General features: G+C 52.4%; 1 protein-coding gene across 1 annotated transcript in view; it reads right to left on the bottom strand.

Moving 5' to 3' along the window:
- The window catches only part of IQSEC3 (IQ motif and Sec7 domain ArfGEF 3), a 109,175-nt gene that overhangs the window by 50,739 nt on the left and 43,056 nt on the right, over nucleotides 1-15,380 (bottom strand). The window contains exon 3 of the mRNA XM_087442920.1: nucleotides 2,157-2,424. Coding sequence (XP_087299046.1) covers nucleotides 2,157-2,424 — 268 coding nt within the window. The remainder of the gene's footprint in view (nucleotides 1-2,156; nucleotides 2,425-15,380) is intronic.

Raw genomic sequence — 15,380 nt, 5'->3', positions numbered from 1 at the left:
ATTGAACTGCAATCTCTTTTGGGGGCAGGTAGGGACCATGTTTTTTGCTTTTTGGTACCCCATTCCCTTGTTGCTTGGCGCATCATAATTATTCAAAAAATATTCACTCAATGAGCTCTTACTATGTCTGAGACACTCTGCTAGATGCTGGAGGAAGGGTACAGAGATGAATAAGAGATGGTCTCTGTCCTCAAGGAGCAGTCATGTGGAATTGAGAGTCTCTCTCATCTGGGCCAACTGACCACCCACATCACACTGTCATGTCCAGATGGACTGTCTTCCAGCAGCTGCATGGGCATCCCTGGTGACACAGAACTCACTGCCTCACAAGCAGGACAGTCTATATTTTTAACAGCTCTAATCGTTAACTGAGCTAAAAGCTTCCTTTCCTATAGCTTTCATACATTAGTACCACTATTTTCGCCTGGAATAATAGAAAATACATCTAATCCCTTCTTCACATGTCCGTTCCTCCTCCTTATTGTTGTTTTCATGTCTACAGTTTATCCACACGACTCCATCCAGTCCTGTTTTCCTTCTTAGGAGAACCTCAGAACCTCTTTAAGAAAGCCCCCAGAACCAAGCATGGGCTCCCAGACAGGCCCTGGACCAGTAATCAGCATGGGGCTCCGGCCAGCCGCTCTCTCATGTTGGGGGCTTTATCTACCCATCTGTGATGGCTGCTGCACTCACTTCTTTGGCAGCTGCTTCATGACTGTTGATTCATCTTGAACTTACAGTCAAGTGAAGCCCTAAGGCCTTTCTCACAAGACCAAGCCTGTCCATCTTATACTAATGCTATGGGCTTTTCAAAGCTAAGAGCAGAACTTTAGATTTTTCCCTATTTCATTTAAACCATCTTTCTGTCCCAATGAGATTTTTAAAAGTCTTGGCTTATATCATCAAGTTATTAGCTGTCCCCTTTTAGCTTTGTGTCATCAGAAAGCAGTGCTTTGTCAAGATGGTTGAACTGGACAGGACCAAGGACAGCACCCCATTCAACGCCCCAGGAATCAGCATTGATAGAAAAATCAACACTTTTTTGAGAATTATGTTTGAGAACAACTCATTTGACTATATTGTCGTCTAATCCACTTCTTGTCTTGTCCACATAGATATCACGGGAGATTCTGTCAAATACTTTACTAAAAGCCAGATGCTCCACCCACAGTTGGCCAGGATAGTAGCTTGGCATTGATGCCGAAAGAAAGAAATGAGGTTGGTTTGGCTTGACTCAGTCTTAGTGACCTTTCTACTGGCTTCCCTTCCCAAGACTCACTTTGTTTGTTGACTTAAAGAGTGGTTCTTTAGAACCCACATTATTCTAGAGCTAGAAGGGACCTTGGAGATGATTCAAGGTCTAATTCACAATTTTGCTGATGAGGAAACCAATGCCCAGAGTGCTTCGCTGGCATTCTCAAAGCCACAGAGTTAACTACAGTAAGAACCAGGACTGGACCCCATGTCTATGGCTCCAAGTTCAATGCTCTTTCCTAACAATATCAAGTCATGATGTCTTTCTCTAAGTGCATGCACACATGCGCATGCACACACACACAGACTTACAGATCTTCCTTCGGGTCTCTTAATTGTCAAGACAAACCATGGAAGATGGAGGCCTAGAATCCCTCAATGGGATTTGTTCCCCAACAGAGGAGCTTTGGGCTTCCCCAATCTGGGTTAATATTGGGAATCCTCAGTCTACTTGGAGGAGACCACTGTCTTTGCACTTCATTTGAGCCTGTGTGTGCCTATGCGTGGGGCTTGCCCCTTGGGTGGGCGTGTAAGATGAGCTATCTCTTCTAAACAGCACATGGAGGTGGGGACTTCCCCAGAGAACAATGGGCCACCTGCCAAGAGGTTTGTGGGGCAGTTTAGGTTTCCCACACATGGTGAGAGGAGCAGAGCCCTGGACACACTGCCTAAGGGCCTAGCATTGCAAGAGTGTGACCCCTGCCATGTAAAGGCCGGTTGCCTGAGGAACCGGGCTACAGGGAACGGCAGATTACTTAGCTCAATTTGGGAGAACTAGTGGCAAAAGAGGTGTGCCTGCAGCAGAGGACAGCCCAACTGGGGAGATTCCTGGTACCCTGGACAGCTCCCGAAGGCAGGGCCCCTTCACCACCCTTCCCGCCCCCCTTGGAGGCCCTGGGTACCTGTTTATTCTTTAGGTCAAGGGAGAGCTCGGCAGGGGTGTGGGAGCAGAGCGCCGTCGCCAGGGCAGGCTGCTGCGGGCCGGGGGAGGCCATGGGGTGGGGGCCAGCCCGCGGGGAGGCACCCCCCGCCCCCGGCCGCTCCTCCTCCTCCTGCAGCTCCTGGGCTTGAGCCTTCGGGGCAGGGGCACTGGGTCTGCCGGCTGCCACCGCCGCCGCTGCCACCACGGAGTCCTCCATGCCCCCACCAGCCTGGGCGCAGGAGCCGTCACTGTGAACGAAAGGCAACGGGGCTCGGTTGGGGGAGGGGACAGAGTGCGTGTGAGTATGGGAGGGGGAAAACTGGGCACAATGGGCCTTTCTAGGGGTGGGGGCTGGTGGGGGTGCCTCTTGCAGTCCCCTCTAGGGAGGGGCTGTCTTGGAAGAGAAGAGCCCCAAGCAAGGAGGAGAACCTGAATGTGGGGAGGATGTCCCAGGCAGAGGGCAGAAGGAGCTATGAGCAGAGCTCATGAACCTCTGCTTAGAAGCTGTATGGCAGAGCGGGAAAGAGTAGACTGCCTGGGTTCAGATCCGGGCTCCGCCTCTTATTAGCTGTGGGACCCTGAACAGGTTACTTAACCTCACTGTACCTCTGTTTCCTCATCTCTGAAATGGGCATAACAATAGTACTACCTCATAGGGGTGCTGGAAGGCTTAAGTTAGTTAAAGTTCTTAAAACAGTGCCTGGCTCACAGTCCCTGCTATGTATCAGGGTTAACTATGGTAGTTATCAGTGATCTGGCTCCTTGGCCATTGGGTTAGGTAACTGGGAAGAAGCTGATCCACACTGCAGCAGCTCCATCTTCAGACCGCCCAAATGAGTCTGGGAAGGAGTAATGTCATAGGCCTAGCTTGGGCATACAGCCCCTCCAAGGCGGGGGGACTCCAGCTTTTTGGGGCTGGGTCTGTTAAGAGGAGGGTGCTTGCCCTACTGGGTTTAGGGAAGCATCTGTTCTTCCCTGGCCCCTCTTCTCCCCGCTGGAGCCACCAGCAGGCTGAGCCATAGCTGCTGCCACCTCTGACTCTAAGAAGATACCTGCTAGCTGGAGCCGCCACAGCCCAGCCTGCCCTGGGGAGTCAGTGCACTCAGGTTGCAACCTTCCTCTGCCAGCCTCCAAGTTCTGCCCCTCCCTCAAAGCCAAGAGCTAAGCCACCTCTTCCATGAAGCTTTCCGGGGTTACTCCTGCTTTCACTGCTCTCTCTGCCAGAACACTAGGGGCTGTGCTAAGAGAGTCACTGTCTATTTCACAGCATGGGCTCAAATCCAAGCTCTACCAAGTGTGGCTTTGGTTAAGCTGCTTTTCCTCTGAGCCCTGGTTTCCTCACCTGTATAATGGAGGTACCAGTACTGACTGTGTTAGGTTGTGTGAGAGGTCAAGGAGGCAGTGTATGTAGGTTGCTTAGCACAGTCCCTGGCACAGAGTAAGCACTCAGTAAGCGTAGACTGTTCTTCCCCATCTCTCCCCTCCTAGAGGCCAGGGCCCACATTCTATTTTGTTCCCTTCTCCCCACTTAGTGCTGGGCAAACAGTAAGTGCTCAGTGAGCACTTGCTGATGAGAGAATTGGAAAGGAGGCAAGGCCATGAGGATGGCCTCTGCGGCAGACAGCGATAGACGGTCAGCGCTGGAAGGGACCCTAAGGTCACCTAGTCCAGCTTCTAATCTCCCTTTCTTACAGATGAGGAGCAGGGGCCTGGGAGGTGGGGCGGCCCCGGGCAGAGAGCTGGGCAACCTGAGCACTTCTTCCACGGCTTTGCCTCCATGTAAGATGCCCCAAATCACGCCAGAGAAGAGACCTCCTCTGGTCCCTTCCACCCACCTTTGGAGCGTCCTGGTGCTAGACTAACCAGGGTGGGGTGAAGAAGCCTCTCTTCGCTCACCCTCCCTCTGTCCTCCCAGCACTCCCCTGCTCCCCTCCCCCCAGAAAGGCAAGCTCACTGGCCAGCCTAGCAACAAGGAGCCTCAAACTCCCTAAGGAAACCCTCCTTGCTACAGCTTATTTCTTTGCTCCATCATTTCTTGTGTGGCCACCAATCAAGCTGGAGAGTTGGACAAGCTCTAGATATCTGATGTTTTTTTCACTAGTATCATCAAAAAGTTCTTTTTAAGATCTAACTTCAACTCCTCTTGCTATAGGACACGCCCATTCTTCCTGCAGGGCACATAGAAATAGCCCCTGCCCTCTCCTCGGACAACCTGCCTCCAGGGCCTGAGGGGCAGCATTCAGTCTCACCTATCTCTTCTCTGGACTGTCCTTCGTGCTGATGCCCAAGGCCTCTTCACCCCAAAAGGTTTCCAGACTCTTAGAGAACTGGTGGCTATCAGGGCTACAAACACCTTTAAAAATATCCCCCTGCTGGGCTGGTCCGGTGGTGTAGTGGTTAAGTTCGCGCACTCTGCTTCTGCAGCCTGGGTTTGCAGGTTCAGATCCCAGCGCGGACCTACGCACCGCTCATCAAGCCATGCTGTGGCAGGCATCACACATATAAAGTAGAGGAAAATGGGCACCAGTGTTAGCCCAGGGCCAATCTTCCTCGACAAAAAGAGGAGGATTGGCAACAGATGGTAGCTCAGGGCTAATCTTCCTCACCAAAAAAAAAAAAAAAAGCCCCTTGCTTTCTTTGATTGCTGGAGTGTGCTTGGCAAGAGGTTCTGGGGAGTTGATGCCCCTCCATAGCAGCGCTCAACAATGACGGTAGAGGCTGGTGGATAAATATCCCAGCTTCGTCGTCCCTTGGGTGGAACAACTCTGCGGCACATTCCATGCCATCTCCGGTGGGACTGAGCCCCAGTTGGCCAAAGCAGTGACCTGGTCATTAATGAAGCTGCACTGGCTTCCTTCTCTTCTGTGTCTCATCCCCTGCTCCCCTGTCAACACTTCTTGGGGTCACCTTGTCCCAAATAAACTACTTGTGTTAAAACAAAACAAATTTAAAAAATAGCCTTCCTTGTGGGCCACCCCTCTGGATATGGACAAAGGCTCCCAGGCTTTCTCACCTGGACTCATTCACAGGGCCTGGGAGTTAGGGGGCCCTCCACTGACATCTCCAGCACGTGTGCGCACGTGCGCATGCACACAGACACACGCTGATGCACACACAATGCTTCTAACTAGCTCTGTGGCTTTGGGTAATTCGTGTCCTCCTCCTGGCTCAGTTTCCTCACCTGTCACATGACGGGAGTTTACTCATCTCTAAGGACCCTTCCAGCTTGGACATTCTGGGAGCTCGGATTCAAGTGTCAAGGCCAGTCCACCAAGGCCCACTAGCCCCAAGGTTCCAAGCTCTCTGGCTGGTGGAGCCAACTCTGCCTTCGCCAACGTAGGTGCACAGGGACCTGAGAGACTGTGGCCCTCCCAGGTATCTGATGAAAAGTGTTGAAAAGACGACCTTTCTTTGCCTTCCTTCCTTAGACTTCTTCACAGACTTGTGTGGTAGAAGGTGGCTGTGAGACCCAGGACTGCTATCATCAACATGGCAAAGTTTAAGGTTATACAGTAGAGGGCAAAGAAAGTGGGCTCTGGTGTCAGGAAGACCTGGATTAGAATCCTGCTTCTGCTACCTACTATGTGACTTTGGGCAAGTTACCTAACCTGCTTCTGGCTCTATTTCCTCATCTGCAAAATGGGCACCCTAATAACGCCTTTGCAATGTTGCTGTGAGGAATACACACAGCTTGCAGAGAACATAGTACAGTGACTGGCACACAGGAGTCCTTGATAAACAGTGATGGCAGTGGTGGTTGTATTCTGAGCTGGAACCCTAAAGCATGGAGTCCCAAAGGAATTCCAAGAAAAACAGCACAGAGAATTCCTACATGGGTTCTCAACAATTAGGCTTCTTTGACCTTCACAAAACTGAAGCAATAGGGTTTTTCATCATACCTCATGGTCTTTCCTACTCCTCCAGACTAACTCCCAGGGTCTTTAGGGAGGTAAGTGAAGATGAATTGGCTTCCTTGAGGCTTCCTCCCATCCCTGTTCTCCATCCACTGGAGCAATGACACAGCAGAGGGCCTTGGTCTTAGGGGTCACCAAGTCACGGGATCCGTGGCCTCTGAGGAATCTGTGCAATTCACCACCTATAGGCAGGCCCCTTGGCTGTACCTACCACAATCTGGGGCATGCCCCAGGGGGCATTTGTCCAGTGACTATTGTATGGATTTGTGTTTTGGGCACTTTGTCAGGGAGCAGTGGAGGCCCGAGTGTTCAGAACCTCTATTTGTTGGCTAAGCATCAACAGAATGTTCCCAGCCTCTGTTTCCCTCTCTGCACCCCATCTATAAAAAGGGTCCAAGGAAAGGGTCAGAATATTCATCCTAGGCTGTCATCGCTGGAAGGACCATCTGCTTCAACTTAGAGACCACCTACTTCAATCTAGTCTCTTACGGAACTGGAAGCCCCTTGTTTCGGCACCCGGAACGTCAGCCCTCCCAAGACACAGGCTATGTCCATTAAGATTCCAGAGTTTGCTGGGCTGACCTCCCATCATGAAGCTGCCATCCTTAGTGGGTCAGATTTCAGGCAGCCTGGCACTTGGACAAGAATCATGTGGCTGGGATTCACTCTGTGACCTGCATAGCTTCTTGTGAGCCCCTCCCGTGAGCTCCTGGAGGGGGATGTTGGTGACCTTAGCTGTCTTGGGCTCCATATCTGGCTGCAGAAACAAATTCCTGGAATGGTAGCCCACTAGCCTGGAGAAACTTAGGGTGACTGGTGACATAAGGGAGATGCTAGTCATGGCAACCTTCCCTGGTTTGGGGCACCCGTTTGAGAAGGTAAAAAGTAGAATGTGGGTGGCACCAAAATGAGAGAGTTCTTAGAAAGCTTTGGTGGTGCCCATATGACATTAGCCTGATACACATACAGGGTCCCAGGCCATCCACAGAGGTTGTTCCACGCATGACAACACAGGATTGGAGTATGGGAAATGAAAGTCTTTGAGAAATTGGGGGAACAAGCAGTTGCTAGGAGGAATACTGCATGTGCCCAGGACCAGTATGACCTGTGTGTTGGAATTGAATGTCACATCAGAGGAGGGTCACTCATGTGGGAAGCCGGCTTGTGCTTAGAGGGATGTTAGGGCCCTGCTGAGCATATATGACTCCCCTGGGACTCCATGACCACTCCGGACTATCTATCATCTCTGCTATCAGAGTTGACTTCCTAAAATGTAGATGCTTTAATGCCAATTCTCTGCTCAAAACCCATCAGTGACCTCCCAGTACTGCTGGGATAAAGTCCACCAGTGTGGCACTCAAGAGCATTCACGATCTTAGCACAACCTCCCTTTCCAGCATCATCTCCATCATCTGTCCACACTGAAACTCTCCCCACATCTGCCAAGCCCTCTCAGACCACCGTGCCTCTCACACGACTCCCTCCCGCCTTAAAACGCCCTCTCCTCTTTGTGCTCCTACCCTGCCACCCTTCCTTCCTCCGCCTCGTCAGCTCTTTCAGGACTCACTCGTTGCCCCCCGGAAGAGTCAGTCCCACCCTCCAATGTGTTCTAGTAAGTCTTGGCACTTGCTGCTATTTCAACAATGATGATTTTGTGCTCTAATTATTCATTGATGTGTCTCTCTCCTCCACTAGACTATGCCATGTACACCTTTTTATCACAGGTGCTTATCACAGTGGGCTGGCTCAGAAGGCATGTTTAATAAATGTTAAATGAATAGATAGATGGAGGGATGGCTATCATTTAATCTCTACTATTTTCCCAAGGGCAGAGACACTGGGGTGACCTTGGTGATGCACTACCCAGACCCTCCTTCAAAGGGTGACCTCTTGCCCAGCTCTGGGAGTGCTGCTGGAGACCGCCTTCAGCTGTCAGCCCCATCAGCCTCTTCAGAGATTGTCTCAGCTGCGGAAAGCTACATGGCCCAAAGTCATGTCCTCCCCAGGGCTGTCCGCATCCCATCCCTGGTGGAGGTGGGGATATACAGGTTCAGCCCCCTGATTCAGTGTGGGGCGGGTTTGACCAGTCTGTCATTCTCACTCCAGAGCTCACGTGGGACTGGCAGGCTTCTGTTGGACCTCCGTCACATGTGACATCTCCCTTCACCACACACTGTGTTCCCGCCCTCCCTTTCGTGGGTGTTGATCCCAAGTGCACCCCAAGTAAACAATCGGCACCCTGAACTCAGAGTGCTTCCCAGAGAGCCCAGTCAGTGACGGAACCAGCTCGTCTCTTTCCTTCCTTTTACTTGACAGCCAGGATTACCCTGGTCTCCCTGCCCCAAGACCTGCAGAGCCTTTCTGGGCTCCAGACACCTTGATAAGAACTCTGGGCTCTCTTCCCAGAAAAATGCACATTACTTCATACACACCAAATTTTACCCCCACGTTCAGAGGCTTTACAGACTCCATGGACCCAGGCTAAAAACACTTTTCTGGAGAGATGATCACGGATTACCTCCCATTGGCTGAGGGTTGTGCCAAGGGCTGTAGGCAGCTCTAGCCATACAGAGGAAATCTGTGGGTACCACACACCACAGAGCTCTCAGACACTGGCCACCGTTGCCCTCAACACTGATGGAGTCCTCGTAAACTTTCTGCACCTCAGTTTTCTCATTTTCAAAATGGGGGTGTGAATATCTCCTTTCCAAGAGAGTGATGAAGAGGAAATGACCTCATAGATTGTCTGCTGGCCACCATGAGAAATACAGCCCTTCTCTGAGGACTGGGCAAGGAGAGGGGACACCGGGCAGGACCCACATCCCTCTCACGCAGGGAGCAGGCTGGGGCAGTGGGTGTCATCCCTGCGCTCCCAGGCAGACCCTGCGAGACCATGTTGCCCACAGCCAGGAGCTGGAGGGGACAGGAGCAACTGAAGAGCTGTGTGAGAGCCAGGAGAGGGCCCGGGATCTACTGGGGGAGGGGAAGACGGCAGGGGAGGGGGCACCGAGGCCCACGCTCCCCTACCTGAGGCTGGTGTGGGTGGTGGCCCTGGGCACAAAGGTGGAGAAGGGAATGAGGAGGAGCCTGGAGGCCCAGGCCCTGAGGGGCTTGTTAGTGCTAACGGTGGTGGGCAGCTGGGGTAGGGTGGGGTGGGGGGCTGTTTTCCCATCTGTGCAATGGCTAGGCCAGTAATTACTAGAGGCCTTGCTAGGAGGGTTTTGAAGCCTGAAGGACACCTCAGGCCAGAAGATTCCCCCAGAGGGCCTGACCAATTGCACCAGATTATCCCAAACTCTGTTAGCCTTCTTAAAGCTCTTCTGGGACAAAGAAACCAGGCATTTTCCAGACAAAAGCTAACAACACGCCTCACATCTCAAGATTTTTCAGCCTTTACTAAAACACTGCTTTCTCTCCCTTGTCTGAATCAATAAAGTGATCTTAGATGGTCAGAATAAAGGCATTGAGCAAGGGAAGCCAAGCGTCCTTTGGGGTCTCAGGAGGGGCTGGGAGGGTTGAGGTGAACAGAGGGGCAGTGTTAGACACAAACTCACTCTGTGCTGATTCACAGGTCAGGCTGGAAAATGCTGTTGGAGGTGGCGGAAGAGCACTGTGCTGGGAGTCAGGGTCCAGCCTCTCCTCTGCCCTCAGCGTTTTGTATAGCCTTAGGCAAGTTGCTTCTCTCTGGACCTCTGTTTCCTCATCCCAAAATGGACAGTTTGAGCAAGATGCTTTGATATCTGGAAGGAGGCAGAGGCCCAGCTCCCTCCATCTCCCCTCCCTCTGCAGGGGCCCTGGGCCCATACAGCACCATCCCTGCTCACACCCCCCAGCCAGTGGCTGGGCTCTGGCTCCCCCACCCTCAACACCCAGGGACACAGCATAGCCTCTCCTCGCCTCCCTGTGTCAGTAATCCGTGCCGGCACCTCCCCCAGCCTGTGGCTCCTTGACCTCCATTATCCAAGCTGGAAGCCAGGCCTCAGAATAGAAAGCCCTGGAGGAAGGCAGCTGTGGCTTTCCAGGCTCCTCGATGGGCAGAGGCTGCCCTGACTTCATTGGCTGTGACAGATGCTTCTCCCTCCCATCTCCCAAGGGCCCTGAGAGAGTATAAGTTATTCTCTCTCCTGTTGGCTCCATGGAGACTGCAGGCTTTGGTCTCACAGCTATTCCAAAAGCTGCTGGCTGGTCTGGTTTGTCTGCAGGGGCTTCCTGTCAAAGGGGTCGCAGCGCTTCTCTCGGCTCTGCCCTCCCCAGACCCAGGCCCACAATACCCAGGGTGCTCGCCCAAGGTGGGCCAGAGGAGCAGCTCACGCAGACTGTCCCCAGACGTCCCACGGGGCAACCTCCCTGCTTAGCCCACCCCACGGCAGAACATCAGCACCTGGTAGGCTTCAGGGAGGCCTCGTCTAGAAGCTTCCTCAGGACACCTCCCTCATAGGCTCCCACGCTGGCCACACTGACTAATGCCATCTTATTGCCACGGGAATGCTGACATTTTTGAGCATTTTTTTCTCTCACAAACGGGCCTGGCTCTAGCTCTGAGGACATCCCTGACCCTCCCGGGCACACGCACCCAACTTCACCAACGCACGCCTCTCCAGCCCGTGCACACGGGGCTCCCTGCGCCTGGACACACGCCCGAGTTTCTCTCCTGTAGGTCTGCTCGCCGCACGCCCCTCCAGTGAGACGCCGCCCCTCCTGACGTTCTCACCTCACGCACCTTCAGAGGAAGCTCCGGAAGCGCCGCCTTTACAGCGGTCCCTGCACGCGCCCGAGGTCCCTGCACGCGCCCGAGGTCCCTGCACGCGCCCGAGGCGTCGCGCAGCGGCTCCAGCAGCCCTCCAGCTACGGCCCAGCGAACTCCGCTGTCGATGTAACTGTCCTCTCATTATGAACTACTTTCTGTACACAAATGTCAATAACACACGTGAGGCATAAAGAAACACATCCACCTGTGCCTAGCTGCAGAAAGAGCACCTTAGAAGCCTTGGATACCCGTGTCTTCCTCCTCCCTCCTCGGAGGACCCCGTCCTGCACTCGTGCTCAGCGGTCCCCGGCCTGTCCCCAGGGCCGACGTCCTCCTGTCTTGCCGCAAGCACTGGGGCCGCTTGGCGGAGCACATGTCTGCCTGAGTGCTCGCAGGGAGGCTCGGGAACGCTCGGGGACATGCAGACCCCAAAGGGGTCAGGAAGCCCCTTCAAGGGTGACGGCCCTGCAACTCCGTGCTGGCAGGACTGGAAAGATGGCAGAGGTCTGACCGCAGCTGGGTTTTGCCCATTATTTCAGCAAGGAAAGAAAGAAAATGAACTTGTTCCTTAAGGATCCCCTGCTTCTGACCCTTTGTGGCCCGGAGGTGTAAGGATCTCCAAATGGACTGTGGTGACCGTCAGGAGCCACAAGGGTGATGCTGGGAGAGGTATAGCCAGGAGAAGCGTCAGCCCGCCAGCCGGCTGGGAGCCAGGTCCAGGGTGTGAGCGCTTTGGGGTTCCTGGGGGAGGGAGCACACAGGGCCACAGGTAGTGTTGGCCAGCTCCTGATTAGGGGCACCACTGGACCAGTTACATGTGTGGACGCCGCACCAGACTGGCTGGGTTTGAACTGGCTCTGGCCGTTGACCTGCTGTGTGGCCTTGGGCAAGTCGCTTAACCTCCTCGTGCCTCACTTTCCTCTCTCTGAAAGAATTAAGGTCGTAATGTATGTAAAATGCTCAGTAAGCCCTATGTAAGCAGCAACCACCTTTCTCCTTTTTAGGATTTCTAACATGCTATTTTGTCAAGTAAGCAAATAAAAAGCAACAGCACCATTCAGCTTCCCTGTAATATTATAAAAGAATATGAAAAGTAGGAAGGATGTGATTTCAGAATAAAGAACGGTCCTTTAACTTCAGCTATCATTTTTTTTACATTCTTGGTGTCTTGTGCTAGAACTCTTTAAACAGAGAAATATTGGACTCTCCCATAAGGTACAATTTCTGAAGCTCTGAGTTAGAGATGATGCTGAGAAGCTTATCAGAAGGTAATAAGGGCTGGGAGGCAGCAGAGCTTAACGAGTACAAGATTAAGAACCAGACGAGGGGCCGCCCCCGTGGCTTAGTGGTTGAGTGCGCGCAGTCAGCTGCTGGCGGCCGGGTTCGGATCCCGGGCGTGCACCGACGCACCGCTTCTCCGGCCATGCTGAGGCCGTGTCCCACATACAGCAACTAGAAGGATGTGCAACTATGACATACAACTATCTACTGGGGCTTTGGGGAAAAAAAGGGGGAGGATTGGCAATAGATGTTAGCTCCGGGCTCGACTTCCTCAGCAAAAAGAGGAGGATTGGCATGAATGTTAGCTCAGGGCTGTTCTTCCTCACACACACACAAAAAAAGAACCAGACAAGACAAACCATGGTTAAAATCCAAACACTCACAGGCTGTGTGACATTGGGCTAGTTCCTTAACTTCTCTGAGCCTGTTTCCTCATGTGTAAAGTGGGATACCTACCACGTGATTTCGCTGGGAGAGTTAATAAAACAATGTCCATAAAGCCTCTGACACTAATTGATGCTCAGGAAATGTGGTTTCCTCCCCTAATCTGGGCCAGTTGTGCTTCCCCAGCTTCTAACTAAAGAGCCATTACTCCCTGGAGAGCAGAGACCTCTTGTCCTTCCTGGGTCCCTCGAGAGCCCTATGATGGTGACCTACATAAACCATGGGCACACAGTGCCTCCCAGAGGCAGGGCAGGACACCACACCTGGGTGTTTTGTACTCTCGTGGCTGTAAAGTCCCTTCATCTCATCCTCCTCCTGTTCCCACCCAGATCAGCCCTACCTGGCACAGCAGAGCAGATATGCCTTTGGCCCCATGTCATTTCCAGGGAAGGATACCCTCCCAGCTCCTCACAGGGTCAGGTTCACCATACGCCAGAGAAAAGATCTCTGATGGCCTACAGGTGCCTGTGGAGTCAGCTGTGTGCTTGCCAAAAACAGGAGTCTTGTGACACAAGAGGTGGAAATGGCAGAATTACCAGTAGTGTAGGACATCGCTCTGGACATCCATCAGGTTACTATGGAGCAAGACTCCCTACCTGTTTCCCTACAGTCACCTTCTTTATCTTCAGCTTTCCTACTGGAAGTCCTTCCTAATGTCTAGCTTCAATCTTTCTTGCTGCAGCAAAAAACCACTCACAAGCTTACAGTATCAGAATGGCCATGCCATTTCCCATATGCCTGTGGGTTTCACGGGTCATCTCCAAAAGTGTTTGGGAGGGAGGGACAATGTAGGACACACTGGCTTTGGGAAGAAGCCTCAGAGATCCCAGCTTGGGGACCCCTTCCCCCACAGGCAGGGCAGGAGTCAGTGCCACCTTTCCCTGCGAGAGTTAAACTGTCTCCGCCTCTTAGGAGAGCAGGCAGTCTAACTGTCAGCTGGCAAGAAGATTCTCATTCTGGCCTGCGCTGGGATGGCTTGGGGCTCGGTTACATCATTGCCTCTCCTGCCCTGATGTCTAGAAAATCTCCTCTCCGGGCCTGTTTGCCTGCTGACTGGCGTTCATCTAGGCCTTTAGCTTCTCCGATCTCTTTCCCAAATTGGTCCCTCAGTTCTCAGTCTCTCTCTCGTGGATACTGGGCTCTTTCCAGCTGACACTCCATACGTCATGGGCTCGAACAGAAACCCCTGAGAGACGGCCTCCACGCCCACGGCCTGCCATCCAAGCAAGCAGCTGGGCCCTCTCTCCGAGGGCACAGCTCAGTGGCCCTGAACAGCATGCAAGGTAGTGTGTCCCCTCCTACTTGCCATACCAGGGGCTCTGCCACTAGAACCCCACCCCCTGAAGTCATCAGCCCATTCTTTCTAAACATTTCCCAGTCACACCTAAGTTTCTAGACCCCTCCTCCCAGGACTCCTGGGTCTTGACTGATTTCTCCCTCTCAGCTCTTGACAAATCCAGCTTTAAGACAGCTAGCATTTGTTGAGTGCTTACTATATGCCAGACACCTTCCCATGCATCATCTCACTTAATCCTCCCAACCACTCTAAGAGGGAAGTGCTATTGCTGTTCCCATTTTACAGACACATAAACTGAGGATTAGAAAGCTTAAGTAACTTAACCAAGGTCACAGAGTTTGTAAGTGGCCAAGCCAGGACTTGACCCTGGATTTGAATTGCTCTTTCTATGCTCTCATCTGCTCCACATTCTAGTGCTTCCTTGAAATCTTCCTGAAGTTATCTTCTAGCCCAGGGCACTCTTTTACCACCTCCTCACCTCTCTCTTCCTCTCCAACGTAGAAGCGACTCTATAAAAATCATCTGGCGCTCGCCCCTCTGCCCTTGAGAAGAAAGGGGACTCTCATATTTTTAAGTTCTTTACTGATCAGTAATTATGAACACCTTGCTCACCAGGATCATTTCTTGTGAATTAGTAAATCATACTAATATATCAGTCTCATGACTTTGTTTCTGGTGAGTCAGTGCCCCTGGAATCCGAGGAGCTCAGAGTAGTCTAATTGATTCTCTGAACCTGCAGAACTGTCACCTGGGCTTAGAACTTGGTGACCACACCAAGATCCTGCCAGTCTGTGTGGTTGGTGGCCCCTGAGGCAACACATTCAAACAGTGACAAGGCAGAAGCAGGGCCAACGTCCCAGCTCACTATGGCCCCTCTCTTTGCCTGGGCTCTCGTCTGAACCCCTGCCAGCCTCCCCCTTCGGGAACTTGTTTAACAAGTTGCTCCTCTTCTCTGAGTATGTCTTCGTCTATAAAAAGAACACAATAATTCTTGGCCCTGTGACCTTTAAGGTTGTGCGAGGATCAAATGAGGGAAAGGATGGGAAGGAGGCTTGTGACCTGGAAAACGCCGAACACACGTTAGCTGTTAAGGTTACGACTGGCTTTCTGCTTAACCCTCCCTCATTTTGCGTCATTTCTGTCCTTAGAGTGAAAGGAACTGTATCCGAGATGAGGACCAGTGCTGACCTGCCAGCATGGAGGAAGGGGAGTGGGTAGCAGGCTCTCCCGTGTGGCATTCCAGGGGTTACATCCCAGTGCCCAGGCTGCACTGCCCAGGATGCGTGGGGACAGGGAAAACGAGAGGAGGCAGTCGTGCCGGGCTTGTAGGATTAGGAGGGAGGTGAGGGTTTCCTCCTTTTTTAAAACTTCCTTTTGTGTTTTAACAATAAGTAAAATGGAGAAAGAAAAAAGCCATGCACTGGCCTACCCAATGCCTCTCTTTTCTTCCACATGCTCGGACTAGTTGGAACATTGCCTTTCCCATCCGCCTCTCGAGTCTACTATTCATACCACACACCT

This window comes from Ceratotherium simum, chromosome 17 (assembly GCF_057802395.1).
Source record: "Ceratotherium simum simum isolate JZ-2026a chromosome 17, ASM5780239v1, whole genome shotgun sequence".
Lineage (NCBI taxonomy): Eukaryota > Metazoa > Chordata > Mammalia > Perissodactyla > Rhinocerotidae > Ceratotherium > Ceratotherium simum.
This window is presented reverse-complemented; position numbering and strand designations above follow the sequence as displayed.